The sequence below is a fragment of the Sander vitreus genome, chromosome 14 (assembly GCF_031162955.1).
Source record: "Sander vitreus isolate 19-12246 chromosome 14, sanVit1, whole genome shotgun sequence".
Taxonomy (NCBI): domain Eukaryota; kingdom Metazoa; phylum Chordata; class Actinopteri; order Perciformes; family Percidae; genus Sander; species Sander vitreus.
Window position 1 is genome coordinate 5330626 of NC_135868.1, and position 24003 is coordinate 5354628.

A 24003-nucleotide genomic window follows, 5' to 3' on the forward strand; every position below is an offset into this window, starting at 1 on the left:
GAGGTGAGCAGCTCAACTTGCAGGTAGCATGTGGAAGTCGTAGAAGCACGGGAGGCTTTGTTGAATGCCAGTCAGAGGCACAAAGAAACCCTCGACTCGTCTACAAACTCACAATGAAAACAGTGTTTGAGGGATGTTTTGGTCAAAACCCTTTCTTCTTTTTTTTTTTTTTTTTTTTACTAATTATTACGCAAAGGGTCACAGCACAATGTTTCATAGATGATATACACCCACTAGAGTTCACTGTACAAAGTTAAGCTGAAAAATCATACCGCAGAGTGGATTTGACTTTGAAGGCCCGGTCACTCCAGAACGTGGCACAGCGAAATTAATTAATAGTGACCGCTCGCTGGGCTAGCCGGTGGACTACTGTCGCTAAACGGGCTAACTGCTAACACGCTAGCAAGCATGCTAGCGCTAGTTGGCACAGAACGTGGCACAGCGAAATGAATCTGCACGTCAGACATAGTGACCGCTTGCTGGGCTAGCTGGTGGACTACTGTCGCTAAACGGGCTAACTGCTAACACGCTAGCAAGCATGCTAGCGCTAGTTGGACACAACAGCTCCCTGCGCTTCTTTCTATTTCCGTTGTGTCCACGCTGGCTTTTGGTTCTCAGGATTTTTACAACATTTCAGTCAATAAAGTGTGTTTTATTGAAGAGGGATACAAGGTTTCTGAACCAGCAAGATTTTTGCTGACTGACGGGGTGTTAGCTCGCTTGCAAACAGGACAATACGTTGAATTCATTAGTAGCAGCAATTTCATTTGGATGGATTTTGCAGACAAATTGTTGCTGTTAAAATGCTGGTGTGACTGGGCCTTTATGACAGCAGCTTGTGTCCATGTAGGTCTTCATTTTTGTTAAGTGTAAATCAAGCCATGAAGGCAATCAAGTGACAGACTAATTGTACTTGTTTAGATTATTTTTTGCAGACAATGTTTTTAACTTCGATGATAGTCCAATCACAACTAGAGAAAGGTCACATTTTCCAGCCTGGTTGGAAACTGGCTGGCTAAAGGATAAATATGTTACACAAAGTCTTACAGGGCTCAGTAATGTTAATACTATTATTATTAATATCAGGTTAATTTCATACAAAAGCAACTTGCAACACTTTATCATAAATACAAAGACAAGCAAACCCGTCTGCCTCTGCACGCTCTATCTTCCTCAGTGGATTCAAAGACAGATGAATCTCTGTCAGCGCTCTCGAGGACTCAGAGGACAGTGCAATAAAACTCAAAGACAATTCAACAAATTTGACTCAGTGGGTATCCTTCAATAAAAGTCACAGCGAATACCCCGCAGCCTTTGAGCTGCATTCATGATATTTTTTGCTCTTTTTAAGTGGACATTTCTGTCTTCCCTTTTCGAAGAATGGCTGAATATTCTCTTTTTAAAAACACACAAAGTGACGAGGAGGAAATCAATTGGCTATACTCACTATGAGATTAATGTTGTCATCCACCTCTTTTTTGTTTTATGGAGGGGAGGGGAGGGGGGGTCTGTTTGTGCAGCCCTGCGAGGCAGCCAGCTGAGATCAAACCTCTTTTTTATTTCCGGCCCCATCTCTCCACTTCATCTTCCCACTAAATGCCTCTTGACCTTTTTCACAGCTTCGGCCTTCACCTCTCTACTCACACTCTTCATCTTCCTCTCTCTTACCCTACCCCGTCCTCTCACACTGTCACCTCGTTCTTACTCCCAGTCCGCAGTCCCTGCACTCCTCCGCCTCCGGGGAGGAAGTGCAGCTGTTCGATGGTGTTCTGCCTCTTGCTGGCGAAAGCCATCCGCCGGGCGTTGGGGTGGCCCGCTCCGCCGCCACCTCCGCCGTGGCCCCCGTGGGGGTCCCAGCCGCCGGGCATGCCCTTCCCAGGCATGCCGGCGGAACTGCGGTCACGGTCACGGTCGCGGTCGCGGTCACGGTCGTGGCCTGGCGTCGGGTGGGAGTTCATCTTGATCATGTGGTGGCGCTCCAGGGACGGCGTGGCGCAGATGTTCTGCTGCGACTGGGTCTTCTGTTGGTGGCTGAGCCGGCCCATAGTGGGCACCATCCCGCTTCCTCCCGCTCGGTCGCCTCCTCCTCCTCCTCCTCCTCCTCCTCCAGCCATCAGGCCCATCATCAGCCGGTCCTCCAGACGGTCAGGTGAGACCAGAAGCCTCTCGTGGGACCTGGAACCAAAGACTTGTTTAATCTCTTTGCTATTAAATTATAAACGCAATACAAGAATCATAACATACAATAATCATGAAAAAGCCCTGAATAACCGCTTTATAGTTTGCCTTTATGGCTCTTGTGATAATTCAATATTATCATTTAATAATTGAATATGAAGGGATGTCATTTTTATATTGATGGTCCGATGCCATTTTTTTGCTTCCCGATACGGATTCCGTTACCTGAACTTGCGTATCAGCCGATACCGAGTACTGATCCGATACCAGTGTGTCATATATTGTATTGTGTTTTATCAGCTGTATACTACTATCCCTGTATGGATGTGATATGATTGCTATCGTGGTTGTACAGCCTGGCTCAGGTTAAACTTCTCCTGAAACATGAATGCCATAGAACTTTCTTTTATTATCCAGTTTGACAGTGAGTCATAACAGAAAAAGAACATAAATAAATTACTTTAAAGTAGATTTTCTTTGGGGCTAAATTACGTGGTATCGCATCGCTGCATAAACTCAAGTACTTATCGATACCGATACCAGCATTTTAGGCAGTATCGGAGGCTATCGGAACATCTCTAACTATATTCGAAAACTGACATTATCACTTCATAAAATATCCTTTTTTAAATTTGGAATCTCAAACAAATTGTATCTTGTAGTTGTTAAAGTTTTACACATCTGTCTGATGTCATGTAAAGTATAACAGTAGCACACAGTTTTCAATATTGTGATAGATAGTTTTCATTCATTCTTATTAATCTCATATTGTTTTTAAGTTATTGTTTAAAATACAGCACACTATTAACACTTTAATCAAAGTAGTGATTGCCTCTTTTGCAGTAAGTGCGTTTTCTGTGTAGTACTTATGTTGATCTGATGTGTAACAGCAACTTTATGTTGTATCTTTTAATTTTTGTGGGGTTTTTTGTGTTCATTCTCATAGTAGCAGGTTAGCCACAGAGCAACCTGGGACCTGTATTTTCTATTTATTTTAAAATGTATGTATAACACTGAATGGAACCGGATTATTTTAAACGCGCTGAAGAAGGCTTTGTGCCGATGTGAGCCTCATTAAAAAAGTGCAATGTCCTCCTTAACTTGGGAACCTGAGATGTGCTACCTTTTCTTCACTTTTTGCAACATGCTCATTGCATTTTGGGTAGAATCTTTATTGTTGCAGCGCAACCTCCTTTTTCAACTAAGTAAGCAGACCTTCAGTTGAGAATCATCTCTCTCTTGTTCCCTTCTCTTTAGCGTTTCATCTGCTCGTCCACCTCATCTCTTACCTGCGGAGCGTCTGCGAGTTGGAGCCCCTGCTGGTGCTCATCATGGCTTTGTAGTACTGGTGTTGCTGGTTCTTAGACAGGCGGGACAGCGTGTTGCCCTCCCCGAGCGCCAGCAGCTGGTCCTGGGAGCGGACGCGGCGCGGCGGCCTGTCGAAGGAGGAGCTGGTGTACTGCGATTGGGCGGGCAGCGGGTACGGGTTCGGGGTGGAGGCGGGGATGTGGAGGCGTGGCCGGGAGCCGTGGAGGGGCAGCGTGCCCCGGGATCCCAGCGTGTAGTCTCCTCCCCAGGGCAGGTAGTGCTGCGAGGAGTGGAAGGAGGGCGGAGCGTTGTTGGAGCGACGCTTGGAGTTGTAGTAGCTGGAGTACTCGTCAAGTTCTTTCTCTGGTTCAGCAAAAGAGAAGAAGAAATGTGTAATATGTAAATAGGGCTGCAACTAAAGAGGATTACGTCTATAAAATGTAAAAAAGTGAAATGTGCCCATGACAATTTCCCAGAGTCCGAACCGGTGTCTTTAAATGCTTTCTTATTTCCGACTTACAGTCCAAATCCTAGATATATTTAATTTCCAACGATACAAAAGATAAACTGTAAAGGTAAACAGCTACAATTCTATGACAACTGGGTTAAGCTCTGCTGATGAAGAGCATGCAATATGATGGAAAGCTATGAATGGGCCTATTCAAATGTCCAACATAAAGACTGAAATTTGAGTAGAGACAGAATGGCAGAAAGAACAGAAACACACAGAAATGAAAAAAAACAAACTAAAGAAATAGGGCAGACAAAAGACAGGTGGAAAGGATGAAGTGAAAAGGGAATCAGATAATGTCAAGGAGGTCGAACGAAAAAGAAAATAAGTCACTTGTTTGGCAGGAAGGGGAGGTGAAATACTCGGGACAGAGAAGAAGAGCACGATGAGGTGAAAGAGGCAGAGAACGAAAGGTGAAATGGAGGTGATCGTGTCAGAGAGGGACAGGAAGTGAAGACGGAAATGAGAAGAATGTATAATGCAAAAAGAGAGATACACTGTGTATTGCATGAGGCATGAAAGAATAAAAAAGGTAAAGGAGAAGCCAGAGAGCAAAAGACAAAAGATAGACCGTACATAGGTAAGACGTTTAAAACAGAGTGATGAGATTTTAAATGACATGAAAATTAAGGATTACACAAAGTAAAAAGACCAAAAAAGACGTGGAGGGAACAGTTAGCGAGGTTCATTAATAGTGAAGTCTCTGTGCTTTCTGCTCCAAAGCCTGAGACCGCTTTAATCTTCAAAGTATTTCCCCGGAAGCAGCTCCCCAAGAGCCAATTTAAACCTGACCTTTAACCAGCCACCTCGCTACCTCTTCCTCCCCTCTTGCCTTGTCTTTTCTTTGTCTGTCAGGTCTCTTCCACTTTCTCCTCTCCTTCTGTTTGTTCCTTTGTCTCTTCCACTCCTTTTCTTTCCTCTTTCCTTTCCCCTCTCTCCCTCTCAAGGTTTCCTCCGTCTCTTTATAAAAAAACTACTATCTTTTCTCGCTGTTTGTCTCATGTCCTCACTCTCCCTCTCTGTTTACTCCCCTCCTGTAAGGCCAAATTATCTGGAGGTTTCTCCCCGGCTGCCCGCCGCAGACAAAGAAGCCTTTATCAGTGTCCTTTCTGCAGCGCCGTACGGGGAGCGACATCAAAAGGACCAGGTTTCACACAATGGCTGGCGAGAGGCTGTAGTCCCTGTCTTTGTGTCACAATCACAACATTTTAGTTTGAAGAGGCGTTCCGCTAAACGGACATTCAGGGTGTTTTTTTTCTGAAAACGCACACATTTAATAATTAGACATGTAAAAAAAATAATGTTTTTCTTTCAGTGCAACTGTGATTCAGCCTGGGTCTGAATTACAGGTTTCTGTTGAAGCTGTTTTTGGTTGGTTTGGAACAGAGGTTATAATAGTTTTGAATTTTTAGTTTTGACTTTTCAATTTCATTTTTGTTAGTTTTCAGAGTGTGTTTGCTAGTTTGAGTTTAGTTTGAGTTTTTTCAGGAAGGTTTCGTTTTACTTTGTTTTTGTTAGTGCCGGGTATAATGTCTCAGACGTATGTAGCTACATATACGTACTAAATACATTGTTGGAGAATAGCCATGAAAGTAAATATTGAATCTTTGCGCTACCTTAATGTCCAAAGCAGTTACGGCACAGCGCCATCTCCTGGAATGTCAAGTCTCTTCAATTTCTGTGGTTCACTGTCAGGACAGGTGACAGAAATCCATGCTCTCTCCTTTTTTCAGTAGTGATATATTAGAGCTACAAAAAATAGAACTGAAATGATTTACGTTCATTTTTATTTTATTTGTTTTTTAAACTGGCAATATACTAAGTGTAACTTAGTTATAGTTTACCTAAAATATTTTTTCACTGCTTATTTTCGTTTAGCATAATAACCCTGTTTGGAACTAACAGGAAAAAAAGGAAGAACTATAGGAGTAAATAGTGAATATTCAGGCTCCTTGTGGACTTGATGAACTGTGGATTGGAGCAGCTGGACTTTATAGCCCCAATGACAGAGCAGAGGGAGAGAATTGTGCCACCTGCAGAAACACTCAAACAGAAAAAACAAGACAAAGTCGTAACAGTCCAGTCAGCACTCTTCGAATCATAGATTAACTCCGCGAAACGCAGAAAAGAACTGAATTCTAATTTTCAGAGAAAAAGGCAGTGTGCGATCATAAACTACTATGCTGTACATATGAAAATATTTCAGAAACTGGTCGCCTATTACACGTGCAGCAACAAAGCTGCCTATAAATGAATTTGTTTAATCATCGGAGGTGGTGGATTAAACGATGTGAAGGAGACATGGTAGAAATGAGGAGGTGAGTGAAGGGAAGAGCATCGGTTTCCATCTTCTGCAAGGCGAAAGCGTAAACCATGGCGTAGTCACAGATGATCTAAACCATAAAAAGCTGCAGGAAGGCTGTGATTAATGCGACAGAGCTGCTGTTTCTTAACGAGACGACGGCGGGAAGTGGGGTGACCTCTGAAGGTCTGATGTGTAATGAGAAGAAGCCTTTTTTCGATCTCTGCACAGCGTCGTCTATTCAAGTGTTTTCTCCTTTTGATTGAACGGAAATAATAAGAGCGACTCAATTGGACTTTCACCTCATTATTGCTTTCACGTCCACATATAGCCACGGAGCGTGTGCACGCACACACACACACACACACACACACACACACACACACACACACAATCCCTGATGTAGTAACCATCATCCATCACTTAGCCTGCAGAGGCAACTCCCCTCCCCCTGCAGTCCCCAGCAATCGCATGGCGAGAGGTAAAGACAGACGGAGAGAGAGAGAGAGGTTGCCAGCCGCTGCCTCTCAAACATCTTTTTTCTTCCCCGTCGAAGGCAGCCAGGCCCCTGCAGACCAGCAGCCAACGCCCCTCCCCCTATCTCCACATCTCCCTCCAATCCTTTCTTTCACCGCCTCTCCCTTCATTCTTCTCCTTCTGGCTCAGCCGTTTCTTCCTGCTGTTTCCTTATTCGGCCAATCAGCTCTTTCACTGCCTCCCTGATCCTTTTCTTCTGGTCAGCCCAGCCTCTTTCTCCACATTTATACTCTGCCATGTTTCCTCTCTTTCGCCCTTTTTTTAAAAATGTTTTTAATTTCCCCAATCCTTCCTCTCTAACTCCACCTTTCTGTCCCTTATTCATTAATTGAATGAAGTGTATTTCAATCTGTCTCACGTGGAAGTGCAACACTAAATCCCTGGACAACACTCCACAAAACATGTTTTTTTTTAATTATATAATACTTAAAGTCACATAACTATAATTCCAACCGGGAAGTAACTTTTTCTGGAGTGTAATCAATTTTTCTGCCATTGAATCATATGTTTAGTATGTTCCAAACACCAAGTTTTTGTCTCATTTTAAGTAAACACATCAGCTTCTTGCTCCACGAGATGGCATGGTTACACCCAATGCCGAGAAGTTTGTTACACTGCATTAGTGGTTAAAGAAGGACGTTTTGCATTTCTAATCCAAGATGACTACAGCTACCATGATTCACAAAGGAGCTAATTTCTCCAGAGCCACCTTTCAAAGCTACAATGTTTAATGCTCAAACGTGACGCGGGCAACATAATCAAAAGAACCCTGTATATAATGTATAACTTTTGAGATTATAATAAAGACAGAGCGCATCGTGTCATACTGGAAAGCCACGCCCCCAGCAGAGGGGAAAACAACTCTCTGCTCTCCGTTGACTTGTATTGCGTGAAGGTGCCTCATCGTCCATTCCGTCTGCTAGCAAACAACCGAAGCATGCCTAAAAGCTGGCGCGTGGTGGGATGCACTACCAACAATGTAAAGAACCCATAACTTAAGTTTTTATAAGCTGTCGAACTGAAAATATGAGCTTTTATGAAGACAGAAGTGGATACAGACGTGAGGAATCAGCAGGGAGAATGGGAAGAGCGTGGGATCCTGACACTATCCCAACAATATGCCAAACAGTACATTTGCAGCAAGCATTTCGTTGCCAAGTGAAATATCCAAACGTCAGCATTAGGCTAACTATATTTCTGTAAATTAGGCTAACCGGATCCCTAAATCAGGATCCCACAGTCCTCCCATTCTTCCTGCTGATTCTTCACGTCTGACTCCACCTTTGTCTTCATAAAAGCTCAGTTTTTCTGTTCGGCAGCTTATAAAAACTTAAGTTATGGGTTCTTATGGGTACATTGTTGGTAGTGAATATCACCACACGTTTGTAGCGTTTATAGTTTTTAGCCACTGTAGCACAAGAACACTACACTTCCAATATCACTGCTAGTTGGTGTGTGTTCACCTGAAAGCCTTCAGTGGTCCTAAATAATCAATGAATCCCACTTGGTCCTCCCCTCTCCATCCCTCTCTCAAGTTTTCCCTCTTTCCCTTCTCCCCCGCCTGTATTTCCACTCTCTTTCTACCCCCCCCCCACATTTCCCTTTGTCTCCCCCGCGGGGCTCACCCAGCCTCTTCAGGGAGCTGTAGCGGTTGATCTCAGGTTTCATGGCCGACTCGTAGGACGGCGGCAGCTGGGCCAGGTTGTGGAAGGAGTGGGAGAAGTTTGGGTGGCTGCTGTTGTGTCTCATGCTCCCGCCGAGGATGCTGCCGCCACCGCCGGGACCTTTACCGCTGCCTGAAAGCAGGGTGGCTCCAGAGGAGAGCTGGGAGGTGTTGTTCATACGGGCTCCACGCTCTGGATGGAGGGAGAGGAGGAAAAAGGGGTGGAGGAGGGAGGAGAGGGGAGATGGAGGAGAGGATACGCAAGTGAGGAAGAGATGGGAGATAACAAATGAGGAAGGAAAACAAACAGGAGCACAGAAAATAAAGGGAGGAGTTCAAGAAATAGAAAAAGAGGTGAGTAGAAAGAGAGAGATGGAGCATGACAAATAAAAAGGAAAGGAAGGGGAAAAGAAGAGATGAGGATGGGAGGGAACAAATTATAGAATAGAAGAAAATACAGAGAAATTAGAAAACGAAGGAAAAGAGAAAACAAAGATAGGAAAAGAAATGGAGAAATAGAAAGAAGAATGGGAAGACAGAACAAGAGAAGATTCAGTACAAGCTGGTTAATGATCAGTAAACACAGGAAGTGTCTCCGAGCTCCATGGCGACCATCTATAAATACAACTCTGTACTGTTCATCTGAGGTTCCAACACAAACATAACAGCCACATGTAAATACATAGAAATACACTGATAGCATCAGGGGGAGGAATCTACATACACACACATTCACATTTATGCAAAGTGCAAAAAGCAGCACATCGATCGACACACATAAATATGATTTGTCTTACGTAAGATTAGCAGTATGCGGGAGGGGCTGTTTTGCAACATGTACAGTATACCCATTACATCATACAGTATACGAGTACATTCATATTTTCCAAACAGCAAACAAAGGAGGACACTTAGTGACCCAACATGTCGGTGCACTCAGCGGTGACCTCACATGTGTGGGTTCTGTACATTTAAACGGGGACAACGAGCTAAAAGGTACATCTGAAATCGACAAACACATGCTGCCCATTGCTGGATCATCTTCAACCACTGACAAGATTTACACAAAGAGAACAGGAGAAACTTTATTAACTGCTGGGTGACAGCAGCCGATATTTAAAAAAAAAAGAAGGTAAAAACGTGAGAATATAACGCAGCAATAAAAGATTGCGCAACTCTGGAAAATTGTTCATTTGCTGTTGTTTCCGGTCTTTGAGACACAATCGATGTCCAGTCCATTCAGGGTGGTAATGGTTATTATGAGCTGCGATCTCATTAAGATTACTGCTGGACATATACTGGTCATTGACCATTGACAGTAATGGCCAATAATGGCCAATAATGTCTCTGTTAAGCGTCACCCAGGGACCCACACGCAGCACATCGACTTCTGTGCTGTGCATGTTACACACGCATACGGTGGTGGGGGGGGGGGGGGGGGGGGGGGGGGAAACCCAATGCTAGCTGCTTTATATGGTTTATAAAGCACGAGGAAGGCTGCAGAGAATTAAAGCATCAAATATTTGAGCTAAATGTTCTGTTTTTCGGTGTCACGATACAGAATTAGCCCGGCCATTTCTATGAGTGCAAGGTAATTGTTTTGTTCTTTGGAACACCTACGATGGCTGACAGAGAGGTTTGATAATGGTGTCATGGAAAGATGAACTTTGTTCAATGTGTTGCACAGTCTCTGACTCAGAGAGCTGAAGTGTTCGGCTCTTGTGTCGTCCCAGGAGGCCGTTAACGTTATCTAACACAGGAAGAGTGGGGACGACACAAGCGAAAACGAAGGACGAATCACAGATTCAAGTTTTCAAATCTCAATGGAATGGCGAATGATGGAACTAGAATGCCGCATTTATTTTTTTGAAAACTTTTTTTTTTTAGACAACCTCCTTTTTGCCTGATTACGGTCTAGCACCGAAACATTGCCGTTCAATCTATCTTTGCAAGTTAGACAGTGTGCTGGAGTTTCTTTGCAACTTTTGACCTACTCGTCCCTCTCCTACGCACCCGTCTCATGTAGGTGTGCAAAGTATTTTTCTGTTCTGAAACAACCTCCTTGCCCATTCATTTTATCCATTGCACCCTATTATAAGCAAACCCTTCAGTGCAAACACCACAGCAAGTAGTTTTTTTAAAACACAGCAAAGACACAGTAACAAATCTAATTAGCAATAATGTATGCAACAAATACTTCATTATTAGTTTGTTTTTGTGCGATATAGGTTATTACACTTCACTTGTTGGTTAAGATTAGCAACTGAATAATTGACAATATTACTGCACATAAAAAGCTGAATTTAAAAAGAACTTTTATTGTAATCTGTAATCCAATTTGGTTTTATTCATTACTGTTGCCTTCTTGTGTAATTCATCCCCTGGGGGACACATGCAGGTGTAATGGTTTGGAATTACTGGCACTGAAACAACTTAAAGTTCAGTGAAATCACTCATCACGCTTGTTCCCTTCATCCTCGTGATATTTCCACACACCTTATTCAGTGTTCTGTGGCAGCCATGTTAGATGCAGCAAATTAGCCTTTACGTACAATGACTTTTTGTTTATTTCCGGGGCACAACTACAGCAACAGATAAATCCCTCGTGCTAGCATTGCTTTTCTTTGTTTTCCTTGTTTTCTTGGTGCAAAGCTTGGGAAAACAGAATCAGGTAAAGCGAAGTGAGATCGCTTAAAGGATACCAACCTGGACTCTATTTTTCTATGTTTTTGTGTCTAAGTGACTGATGGGAACAACAATGTTTGACATTGGTCCAGTATTAAGTGAGATCGCTACAGTCGGCAGCGGCGAAACAAGCTACAATGTAAGTTAATAGGGCAATTGTGCAGCTTGTATTTACCTTCACAAAAGTGCTTGTTTTGCCACTGACGGGCTCAGATTAATATTCTAAGTGTCTGACAACATTATGGAAAGGATTTCTAAAGAGAGTCAACCTTTCTGTTAAAGAGTGAGATCCTTTTTTTTAAAACATAAAAACGTCCGCAAAAATGCGTTCGCTAAACCCACCAGACTCCATGTAAATAAACAGTAATTTTAGCATCGTAAAATACAATTCACTCAAGTCGACAGAAACAAAATAAAACTATAAAAAGCTGTCTTAGGTCGTCTTTACACTTTTCCAACCATCACAACTCTAGTTTTGGTTGAAATAAACACACAGTTTGCCGATTTACATGTGAAAATATGTTGGCTCTATACACACTAAAAGTATTGTTTTTTTAAAATGGAGTCTGGTGGGTTTAGAGCTAGTGACCTCAGAGCTGTTTCTGGTTAAACAGAAAGGTCTCAGATAGGTTTTTAAAGGGTCTATCTCTGTAGGGATCCTTTCCATAATGTTGTCAGACACTTCCAGTGGCAAAATAAAGCACTTTTAGTGGACCAAATTGACAATGCACATTTGCCCCATAGGGTTACATTGCAGCCCGGTCTGTGGTTGCCGGTTACAGCGTTCACGCTTAATACTGGACCAATTTCAAAGACTGCTGTTCCTATCAGTCACTTAGACACAAAAACACAGAAAAATAGGGTCCAGGTTGAAAATAAAACGGTAGTTACCCTTTAAGGCTTGACCTCTGGTAATATCTAGTGTCAGCTGTAAGCACAGTTGCACATCACTGCTACACAGAAAGGAGAAGGAGAAGAAGAAGAAGCACATTTGGAAGCAGGCTTGTGGTGGTAAGTGGGTGGTGGTGGTGGTGGTGGTGGGGAACACAGGCTTGCATTAAGCAGAGGGCAGGCCAGACAACTTTTAGCTCACACTCTTATGAAAGATGTGTCATGTTCAACACAACATTGTTCATATGTCTTTAAAAAAACCCAAAACAAATGTGTGTTGAAATGACACAGCTGTTTTAAGAGTGCAGGACGACAGGCCGTCATACCAACAACAAGACAGACAGACAGTGTGGTAGTGAGGCCGTGGATCCGGCCGGCGGCTCGCCGCCGCCTGTGCTGGACCGTGCTGCTGACCACGGGGCTTACCGATGGTAGCAGAGTGTTTGGGGCTGGAGGCAGACCCCTGCTGGTTAAAATGGTGGTGCATGTTCCCAGCTGCAAAGAGAGCAGAGCCGACAAACTGATGGACAACCACTCCAGAGACACAGAGCCATGTGTTGAGTAAGCATATGTGTCAGTAGAGAGAGAGAGAGAGAGAGAGAGAGAGAGAGAGAGAGGGAGAGAGAGAGGGAGAGAGAGAGAGCGAGGACAGATAGAGAGCGAGGAGAGAGAGAGAGAGAGAGAGAGAGAGAGAGAGAGAGAGAGAGAGAGAGGACAGCGAGGGACAGAAAGATAGAGACAGGGTAGAGACAGACGGTCCCTCCAGGTATTGGCTTTTTTTTGTTGTTGATAGTTTTACTTTAGTGGCACACATTTCCACAATCAACTCTGCTGATTTACATTAAGCAACATTACGTCTTTTTATGTCTTCGGCAACTCCAGAGTGGGAGGAGATGAAAGTAAATCAACCCTTTTATTCCCCATTAGAAGTTTTCATTCAGTCTGTTGTTTGCATATTATAAAAATAACACAAACTATCTTAAGCAACCTACTATCCAGTTTTACAATCAATTAATATTACAAAAATATGGACTATGAGTCCAGAGTCTTTGACGTGACAAAAAAAGTAATATACAAACATTCTAGCATTTTGGGATATCTTTATTTGTACCAAAGTACCACATTTTTCTTGAGTTGATATTGTTATTGTTAAAACCCTAACCTGCAATTTCCACCAACTGCGGATCGGCTCCGCTGCGTGTCAGCTCCGTGCTCCGCCGTCCTTCAACACCCACCAGGTGCGGATTTGTTGTGGAACGGCTGTGGCCATGACTGACAGCAGTCAGTGGAAATACACACATTGACTTTAATGGAAACCTATTGACTACGCCGCCGTTCCGGAGCGGATCCGCAGCCGTTACGCAGTTGGTGGAAATTTGGGGTGAAGGTTGTGCAGAAAAAAATCATTAAACAATTTAGCAAAATCCTGGACAGACTGAAAGAGAAGAGCTTGTTCTGTGAGAAGTGAGCGACAGTGGCAGCAGAGAGAGACAGAGCAGTAAAGAGAGACGTGTGTGTGTGTGTGTGTGTGTGTGTGTGTGTGTGTGTGTGTGTGTGTGTGTGTGTTATTTTTGTGTGAATTGTTACAATACAGGAAAACAAACACGTTCACCAACACTCTGATATCCAACTCTCATTTTTGTCTCATCATCAGAAACAACTCAAAGCTGTCGGGAGTGGGCAGCCTGAGGTGCATAAGAACGAGAACATTAAATAAAGACTTGTTGAATTTGTCTTTGATGACTTGTAGCCACTGTCAGTGTCATGATTACCTCAAAAACAAAGCATACATCACTTGACTTAGCTGGGAAAATATGTGAAACAAATACTGTGAAAAAGATCCATCTGTGATAGCAACTGTTGAAAAACAACAACAGCCCACACATTAGACAATGTAAAGATGACTTCCACTGCATTTCAGCATTTGAATACTAAAAGAAATTTTTTTTTGTGGCCAAGACACAACCTAAGAAACACGACAAACGTCACTGTTAAGGTTTAAAGTTCAGTGACTGTGCCATGTTGAGCATTTAGTTGATCAACAACTTTTTTAGGTGAACATTATGACTAGCTGAACATCCAGTTTTGTAGTCCGTTTGCATTCATTATTCATGCACAGAAATACTGAAGTGATTTCTGTTGGCACAATGCATCAAATGTGTGGTTACATTTAGAGTTATTCCCTACCAAACACACAATAAATTAAGGTGAATCCACATTATAAGCAATCAAAAGGATTATTAGACAAACTTTCTGCAAATGGATGAACTAATGTGGTTTCATTTCAAAACAAAGGCTAAGGCTTCTTTCACACTGGCTGTGTGGCGTGAGCGTGGCGTTTCTGTTGCGTGTCAGCTGCGTGGCGGCTGCGTGGCGTTTTCTATGTCTTTACACACCAGAAACGTGTCTGACGCGGAGCTGCTGCTGCTAGCCTTGTCTGTACACATGTATGTTTCCCATCGATAAAATGAAATAATAGCGTGTTCTTCTACCCTATATAATGATTTGATTACAGCAAAGACAGCGTCGGCATTTTTCGTTCTGTATTGACAGGTGCAATATTTGAAAATCGATAATTATTTTAATTACAATTAATTACATTTATATCTGCATTTATGTCAAAACCTAGAGACTTTCAAACATCAACATGTCATTTATTAAATGTATTCGTGGCAAAATGACATATAAACATCTTTTCCTATTCTATTTTGAATGGAAACGCTTCCAACACGCTTGCGTGTCGCGTGAAAAATAGGCGTCGGTCCTATTCCTAGCATGCACGTGTTTTCGGCGCGGCTCGAGACATGCGTGTCACGCAGGCAGTGTGCAAGCTCTAACCTGTTAACATGGGAGCCGAAATAAAAACGGACACGCCACGCAGCTGACACGCTCACGCCACGCAGGCAGTGTGATAGAGGACTAACTCAGTTGCAACAAATGTATTCCAGCTTCAGTGTGACGCGTTTTACTGATAATGACATTTGAACAAAAGCAATTACCATCCATGCCAATGGGGACATGGCACCGCTAATTTCACCTCAACATTATGGCGAAAGTGTGTAATTGATAGGATGCATTCTCCTCTCAATTCTGCTCTTTTACCATGAAGTACTTACTGCGGTTGTCTTTGCTCTGCAGGATGGGGGTGTAGTGGTTTTTGGATGTTCGTCCGTCTGAGGCGGTGGTGGTCAACGCTGTGGTGTTGTTCCTCTCTCCCTGCTGCACCGGGCTCGACTGGTGACGCAAGATATCCACCAGTGATCTGACACAGCAGAGGACGGCGGAAGGGATGAGGGAAAGGGAGGATAAAGAGAAAGACAGAAAGGTCAGAAAGAGACAGAAAGGCATAGTCGAGGAGAAGAAGAATACGGAGGAAACATTCATATATTCACCAAACTCCAAAACCCAGTGTTTGAAGCTGTGAACTGCAGCGGAAGAAGTATTCAAATCATTTACTTAAAGGGAAAGTTGGGATTTTTTTTAAGGGCGGTTGGATGAGGTACTTCTCTATAGTCAGACACCAAAAAGACCCTATATCAGTTTAAGTGTGCGCTATATTTAGACTATTTTACCACTTTACCTTACTTACTTACTTACTCCTCTTCATCCCCTATGGGACATAAGGCTTCAATGAGCATTCTCCATTGCATTCAGTCCCTGGCAGCATGTTGGGCCTCTCCCCATGACAGGTTCATCTGTTCCAGCTCTTGTGTCACAGTTCTGCGCCAGGTGGTTTGGGGCCTTCCAGGTTTTCGTTTGCCAGGTGGTGTCCATCTTAAAGCGACTTTTGTGATGCGGTCCTGCTCCATCCTCAACACATGTCCTAGCCATCTCAGGCGTCTGTGCGTAATCTCCTTGGTGATGCTCCGGCTTCCCGGTTTCTTGTACAGTTCATTGTTGGAGATCTTATTAGGCCAAAAGATCTGGCATATTCGTCAGAGGCATCCATTATGGAACACTTCCATTCTCCTCATTCTCCACTTTACCTTGCCATCAGACAACTCTTTACGACAGGGAACTGAAGTCGCTGTCTATGCTCTTGCCGAAGCCACCAGACTCTTTTATTTGGGTTATTGTGTGACTTTGGTGAATCCGGACTAACTCTTTTCAACACCAAAGTCACACAATTAACACAAACTAACCGATCGAGGCAGCAGTACACCAGAAACTGCTGTGTTCCGCGAGGTAAAATGACTGAGAAATGAATGTGAAATGTTTTTGTCAAAAGGAGTCTGGTGGCTTTGAAGAGAGCGACACAACGGCTTCAGCTCCCCGTTGTAAAGGGCTGTCTGACAGCAAGGTAAAGTGGTGAAAATATTCTAAATATAGCGTACACTAAACTGATATAGATTTTTGCTAGGTGTCTAAAATCGTTTATCTGCTGCCCCCGTCCATAGCCGTACATCACTTTGCTTCCGTGTCAGTACTCCCGCCTGCTTCTCCAAACTGGCGGTGTGCCGACAGCCAGTAGTAGGTAATACACTGACTATGGATAAAACCTTATACAACCCCAACAAATCCAAACTATCCCTTTAAGTGAAAGTACTGATGACAAACTATAGACATTTTTAATTCCAGGTAAAAGTCCTGCCTTCACAATTTCACTAAAGTACAAAAGTATCATCAGCAAAATGTACTCAAGTATCAAAAATCTAAGTATTCGTATTCATTTCTCTAATATTTCCAACACAGTTCATACTCGCGTTATATACCACTCCTATTTGTATACTTTCTTTTAAAAAAAAAGAGACATTTTTAAGATCATTTTAGGCCTTTATTTGGATAGGACAGCTTAGACCTGAAAGGGGAGAGAGAAGGGGAATGACATGCAGCAAATGGCCGCAGGGGGGAATCGAACCCGTGGCCGCTGTGTCAAGGAGTAAACCTCTATATATGGGCACCCGCTCCACCAGGTGAGCTAACCAGGTGCCCTCCTATTTGTATACTTGCTGCTAAATATTTCATGAGCATTACAGCTCTATCTGCAATCATCCGGTCGCATTATTAGAGAGTCATTATGGAACATTTGTTTATGATTGAAAGCCTAACAGACAAAGCAAGCATTGGAACAGTTTCCAGGTCTGAAAGTCACTTCCTGTCTGATATTGACTCTTCTCCAGTCACACCTTGGTGCACTGATGTTCTCTCTTCTGTCTAAATCATCACCACCAGGAATCTCTCCACCCTACCCGCCCTGTGGTCTCACCTGGGCATGTTGATGTCCCTGTTGCGGGGTCGCCGCGCCACCTTGCTGAAGGCGATCCTGACGCCCACGGCCACCACCAGCGTGAAGGAGATCACACCTCCGATCACATAGGCCGTGCTGTATGAAGAGGGAAATTACATCTTTTAGTTATTTATGCTTCTATTCTATTATTTCTTTATATGCCGTTGTCATTTCATATAGGCTATATATATATATATATATATCAAAGACGAATAAAAGTGGGTTGTAGAAAAAGCACAACAATTTTAGGAAGATATAATGTATCATCATGTAATGACATCTAATTTGTCCCATTGTGTACTATATTAGGATGCATATACATTACAAGAACAAATACTACTACAACTTTATGATTGTAACATGTATTACTCCTACTACTTCTACTCTTGCTAATCTAAAAATTGGGTTTATTCCAAATTAAAAAGTGGCACTGTGGTATGTATATTCCTGAAATTCTTTTGTAAACCAAAATAATACAAAACACATGATCATTTTAGGTAGTTAAATGCAGCAATAAAAGTTTTTTTTTGTCTTTATTTTAAATAAAAAGAGATCAGGAAGTGCGTTTATAAAACAATACTTATTTGTTTTCCTTAAAATGGCTTTAAATAATGCGAGCGGTGACAAACAAATCCAGACTCTGACCTGCTGTTCTGCTGTTGGAGAGTCTCAAAGTCCGGGTCGGGCTTGTTGTCCTCGTTTACGGTGATGGGGACCTGTGGGTCGGCCCAGACGGGGGAGTTGTAGTTGTTGCAGGCTTCCTGGTCCAGCCGGCTCCTCTGGTGCTCGCAGCAGAACCGGTAGTGGCAGGTACCGCAGCAGTAGATGTAGCTGCCCTTGGAGCAGTTGAACGTGGTGTCAAACTGCCCCATCACGTCGTAGTAACCCCTGTGGAACAAAAGTGGGTAAGTTTAACCAAAAAAAAAGTTAAAGTCTCCGCCGCTTGTACCATTTAGGGTTCTTTCTAAACCTGGTCTGTCATGACTAGTCTGGATCGACGACTCAGTTCATTTCCAGGATAATCGCTGGAACATCCGCGTGTTGACGTTGTCTAGCGCCGTTCTCTTCGGGAAACAACAACAACCTTCTAACTGGGACGTTTTGGGGCCGATTGGCGGGGATTTGCTATGGACAAAATACACACGCAATTAGAGATGTTCCGATACCGATACCAGTATCGGAAAAGCCTCCGATACTGCCTAAAATGCTGGTATCGATAAGTACTTGAGTTTATGCAGCGATCCAATACCATGTAATTTAGCCCCAAAGAAAATCTACTTTAAAGTAATTTATTTATGTTCTTTTTCTGTTATGACTCACTGTCAAACTGGATAAGAAAAGAAAGTTCTATGGCGTTCATGTTTCAGGAAAAGTTTAACCTGAGCCAGGCTGTACACAATCACATCCATACAGGGATCGTAGTATACAGCTGTTAAAACACAATACAATATATGACACACTGGTATCGGATCAGTACTCGGTATTGGCTGATACGCAAGTTCAGGTAACGGAATCCGTATCATGAAGCAAAAAAATGGCATCGGACCATCTCTACATGCAATACACTGGTAGGAGCAAATGAGGTTTAACCGTGTATCAGCTAATTTAAATAATTCACTTTAGTGTATTGTGTGAACAGTTAGCTTAATTTAATATTGTATGTGGCGTTTTTTTGTTGCGGGTTACAAATGTTCCACCAAAACAAGTTCCTTACTGAGACTATTTTGCAGAGCCACCGTCTCCTAGCGCCGCCCAAGACGAGCGGGATTGGTTTAAGAAACGCGAACAACCCAGAGTGTTTTTTCTCCTATCCCAGCATGTATGTGTGGTGTAGCGAGACCTTATACTCCACAGCGGTGTGGAGATAGGTCTGGCAATACCTAATGACTAACATGGTGAAACATGACATTTAGGCCCAAGCCTTATTGATCCAATGTCTAACAACATGTTAGTGTTTCCAGAGGCAGTTTTCCAATGAGCTAATGCACATTTTCTCATGGTCATATTTGATCCAAGCCCATTACTATCTGACTTTAAAGCAGCACAGATGTGCCTCCACAAGGCTATAAAGCACTTTACAGGACGATGAGAGGCCTCGTTTTGGAGACGAATGAACTCCTTTGTATGAAAGATAATGCTAATGCTACCAGACTTTAAGCAGTGGAGGCCGACATTTCGCAATCGTTTCCAATGAGATTTAAGCTTTTTTAGCTCATTTCAGCTCTAGTTGGTCTTGTGTTTTGTTGGAGGAGCCCTCTGAGCACCTCAGGTTGAAAAAGATTATCATCACCATCATCAAACCTTCAAAATAGGTCTTGACATGACATACAGTGCTGCTCATGAGTTTAGGAACCCATGCTAAAGTTGACTAAAAAGAGGAATAAAAAAATAATCTTTTGGAAATTGGAAAAATCCACCCTTTAAGGACACCAATTTTCTTTTTGAATGAACAATGTATCGTAAATAAATAAATGTTCTTCCTCAAAATACAGGGGGCATAAGTATACTCACCCCTGTGTTAAATTCCCATAGAGGCAGATGTTTATTTTTAAAGGATCCAGGATACTTTGATCCTATGCATCTTGATAAAGTTCCCTTGGCCTTTGGAATTAAAATAGCCCCACATCATCACATACCCTTCACCATACCTAGAGATTGGCATGGGGTACTTTCCATAAAATCATCTCTCAATGCAAATCAAACCAGCTATTAGGCTAACTGAAATAAAACCATGCCAATCTCTAGGTATGCTGAACTTTAGCATGGGTTCCTAAACTTATGAGCAGCACTGTAACTGTAAACTCACGTAACACGATGACCTCTCCATAAAAAGAGTCTTACATATCTCCTACTGAAGTGATTTCTGGGAGTCATTTAAGGCATGAATTCATGCCCAAAACCAGAAATTTAGTAAAGGCTAATAGCTGTTGTCACTGAGCTATGATGTAATCTGACAGACTGAGACGACAGCAACATTAAAAGAAACGTCAAGATATAAACAAACACAAGTGAGGAGCTTTATATCATTTTCTGGTATTACTGATGGTGCTGCTTCGCCTGAGGGGGGGGGGTTACTCACCAGCACGCAACTGATTTAGAGCTGATTACATGTTGCCTAGCAACAGTAAGATGCCTCTCAGTGCAAAAATATAAGCTCCAGCGAGATCGAGATCAGAGCTGCTGCAGGAGGAAAAGATTAATGATGCTCCTCATTTTCATTTTTTTATGGCATCCAGTGTGATGAACACATCACAATGGATGGAAGTACATTTGGGCTATAAAGGAGATGTGGCCCCTCTGCTGGGAGCCGTAGTCGACTTTATACAGCCCACCAAAGGCTCATCAATTTTGGTCTTTACAGGTTTTAACCACCAGTTTTTCTTAAGGGAGCAGATTGGATTTGAACTGTTTTTTCACTTGGAGTTTTGTCCCCTTGCACCTAAAAGTTGTTGCCATTTCTGCTGCGAGAGGACACTGATCCTCGACAGTTTACATTACACGAGTTACTAGAGTCCCTTTAAAGAGGTTGTTTGATTTATGTATTTAAATCGGATTTTCATCTGCCTTTTAATACTCAAATAAACAGATCCACAAAACACAACAGAAGAGGAAGTTGTAGCTGTACCTGCACACGTCCACATCCACCAGCTGTCTGGGAGGCGGAGCCACCTGGGCCGCACCGAGCGGAGGCTTCAGGGCGTCGGCCGTCATGTTCCTTGGCAACATGGTCTGAGGGAGGGCCTTGGGAGGGAGCTCGGCCACAACTGGTGGATCATCGCTGTCCTCCACCTCGGCCGCTTTCGGCGCCACTTTGGGCCCGGCGGGCAGCGGGGGCAGCGGCGGCTTGTAGCCGGTCAGGAGGAACAAGGCGGTGCTCTTCTTACCGGCTGCAGCGGAGCTGCTGCCGGCGGTCAGAGTCCTGACATCGCTGTCGACAGCACGTCGCTCCGTGGCGACGGTTAACGTGGAGACGGCGAGGCAGGAGAAAAGCAGGAGAGCGAGGGACGAGCAAAACATCGCTCTTAAAGTTGTAGGTTTCATCGTTTGATCACAAAAGTTCTTGAGCCGTCGTTTCAAAAACAAAAACAAAAATCACATGAACGGCTCCAAATGTGAACTGTCAGCGTCCTTTTCCAAGATGGCGGCTTCTTGACTTATAAAAACCTTGTGTATGAAAAGTCCGATAAACCAATCCCTTTCTTGTTCTGTACAAACCGCACAGGAGCAAAGGGTTTCTCGTGGAGTTCAGCGGATTCACTTAGTTCAAGCAATGTATCATGAATGTGTTTGGCATTTCACTCCTTCAGCTTAATGTAAACATTTCTCCTGGTATACAAATCCTTCCCTTAAGCAGCTTTTGTAAACATTGAGGTCTTTCAGGGGTTTTTTAGGCCCTGTACGAACTGGCTGTGGAATGGCTGTTCTGAAATGAAAACTTTTGACAGATTATAAATATAGAATAATGTAGTTGTTTTATGGCAGCAGGTGTCGGATATTTGATTTTGGTCTACAGTCTCTAATCCAAAATTCTAAATCTTCAAAATAGGCAGTACGTTTTTTGTTTGTTTTTTTACACTTTCTGTAAATAAAATGAGACTCCTTTTAAAATAATGACCGCTCCACAAAAAGAGTCTTACATATCTCCAACTGAAGAGTTTTCTTGGAGGAGTTTATGGCACGAAAGTTACGATTCACGTAAGAAACTGCGATGGAAAAACAGTAGTCTGTAAACATTTAGCGTTGTATGTAAACTTTATGTTTCACGTTTGATGAGCTTTAACAGATGTCAGATGTTTTCTAGTTTGAGCTTGGCACTTCTGTTGTCCTGTTTTATGTAAAATCATACATGGAAAAATAATGTTTGTTTTCAAATCAAAATATTAGGAGCCCTGCGCGTCTCGTGTCTGTAAACAATAGTGCTGGCAGCTTCAGAGATCTCAGCTTTGTTTAGTGAACGAGTGAACAAGCTGTGACTTAAATTTGTGTTTGCTCACAATTTGCCAATAAACAAACTCTTCCTTTCAAAGGGTTTAGAGGAAGAGAATCTGTTAAAGGTCAATTATGCTTGAAATTTGGGTTTTAATTATAGTAGAATGGTGAATTTAGAAGTTGTGGACAGTGAGTTTTGATAAATAAAGCTGCTAACTGAACATCGAGCAGCTACTAAAGAACAGAGATCAGTTCAATAAATGAGCATGTCAAGGCATTCACAAAAGAGTGATCAATAGCAAGAAACCGGTGTCAAAATGACAAAGAAAAGAAGAAAAGTTTTTTTTTTTAAAACAGGAGGATTTATGTGCGTTCGATACCCTTGTGTGAGTGTCTTTGCTCTGAATTTAGCTTGGCCCAACAAAAGAGAACGAAGGAGGGCTTGGGCCCGGTTCTAGCGGGGCAGAGAGGTTCTGCCCACAGAACAGACATGAAAATGTCCGGATTCATCCGTCAAGACAGAGGAACACGGGGCGACGGCGGAAACTCGACGCGGTCACTGCCACACTTGACGCCTCGGGCTGTCCGCTCACAGATTCGGTACGATCTAGTTAAGACGCGGGTAGAAAAAAACCTTACAAAGCCGTTCTGTCATCCAAACGTGTGAAATGTCGAGTTCTATTCACCGGCAGTGTCTTCATTGACTCCCTGAATGTGCACTGATGTGTTCGAAGATCACTTGGTTGAAGAAATCCTAAACATTGTGAGGCGTTTGTAAATGAGAAAAAAAAAAGAAAAAAGGTATTTGTATGGCTGGTGTTCAGTATGGCTTCAGGTTATGTTCATACAAACCTCCACAGTAAATATAAATACAGTGAAAGGTTTTAAATTGCATGTTTTCTTTTAAGTAGAATATAAGGAAGAATGCAAAAACATTGAAGAGGTCACTGGGATTAGATAAAGGGGGCTTTCAGGTTGTTTGGCGCCACGTGTAGGAAGAAACCGAAGACGACGCAGAGTGAGAGGCCTCTCTCATGTAAGCAACTGGAAGAAGGAGATAGGAAAGGTGTCAACAGTGTTTCACAGCGCAGACTGAGACGACAGGATATCTCCAAGCTTTTGAGATAGCAGCAGCAGCAGCGGCAGCGGCAGTGGTGCTAGTGGAGTCTATATTTCTCAGGTTAGACGTGGCTTGTGTTGCCCGCCAGCCAACGCTGTCCTGCCGTAGCCATGAAATGTTCAGGCGGCGTCACAAGCAGAGTTATCGCCGCCTACCACGCGCCTCTTCTGCAAGACACGACTACAAGCTGGAGGATCCGTTTATAAAGCACTTTGAACCAATAATGCACTGATCATCGCCTCTCAGTTTCAGCGTTGAGAGCAGCAGCTATGCAAACACCGACCGAAGACAATGGATATAAAGTCTGTTGAAATATCTCTTCAATGTGCTGTGATGAACGTGTTGGGATTAAATAGGATTTTAATGGGATGCAGGATGTTGCAATGTGCGTGTGGGTTGAGGGGGAGATCAATAATGCTGTACTCTATGTAATAAATCAGGTTTTCGAAAGCTAAATGACTAAATCAACTCTTCTTATGATGATTTGGTGACGGTTAATTTCATTGATTTTTTTTTTTTTTGCTTCTTCTCTTGACACAGTTTGGCACCTGGTTTTGGTCTTGCTTAGAACAAAACAGCAGACGAGAATGGAAGAGGTCTGTAGCCCCTAATCCCGACAACAACAAGAAAGTAAAAATAGTGGAAAAGGAGC

General features: G+C 43.0%; 1 protein-coding gene across 1 annotated transcript in view; it reads right to left on the minus strand.

The window, feature by feature from the left end:
• shisa7b (shisa family member 7) overlaps nucleotides 1-22507 on the minus strand; it is a 22749-nt gene extending 242 nt beyond the window's left edge. The window contains exons 1-8 of the mRNA XM_078268502.1: nucleotides 20928-22507; nucleotides 17948-18190; nucleotides 17282-17398; nucleotides 15192-15337; nucleotides 12502-12570; nucleotides 8462-8692; nucleotides 3468-3849; nucleotides 1-2175 (exon numbers count right to left, since the gene is read on the minus strand). The exon at nucleotides 1-2175 is cut by the window's left edge and continues 242 nt beyond it. Coding sequence (XP_078124628.1) covers nucleotides 1683-2175; nucleotides 3468-3849; nucleotides 8462-8692; nucleotides 12502-12570; nucleotides 15192-15337; nucleotides 17282-17398; nucleotides 17948-18190; nucleotides 20928-21343 — 2097 coding nt within the window. The 5' untranslated portion in view covers nucleotides 21344-22507 and the 3' untranslated portion in view covers nucleotides 1-1682. The remainder of the gene's footprint in view (nucleotides 2176-3467; nucleotides 3850-8461; nucleotides 8693-12501; nucleotides 12571-15191; nucleotides 15338-17281; nucleotides 17399-17947; nucleotides 18191-20927) is intronic.
• Nucleotides 22508-24003: the final 1496 nt, after the last annotated feature.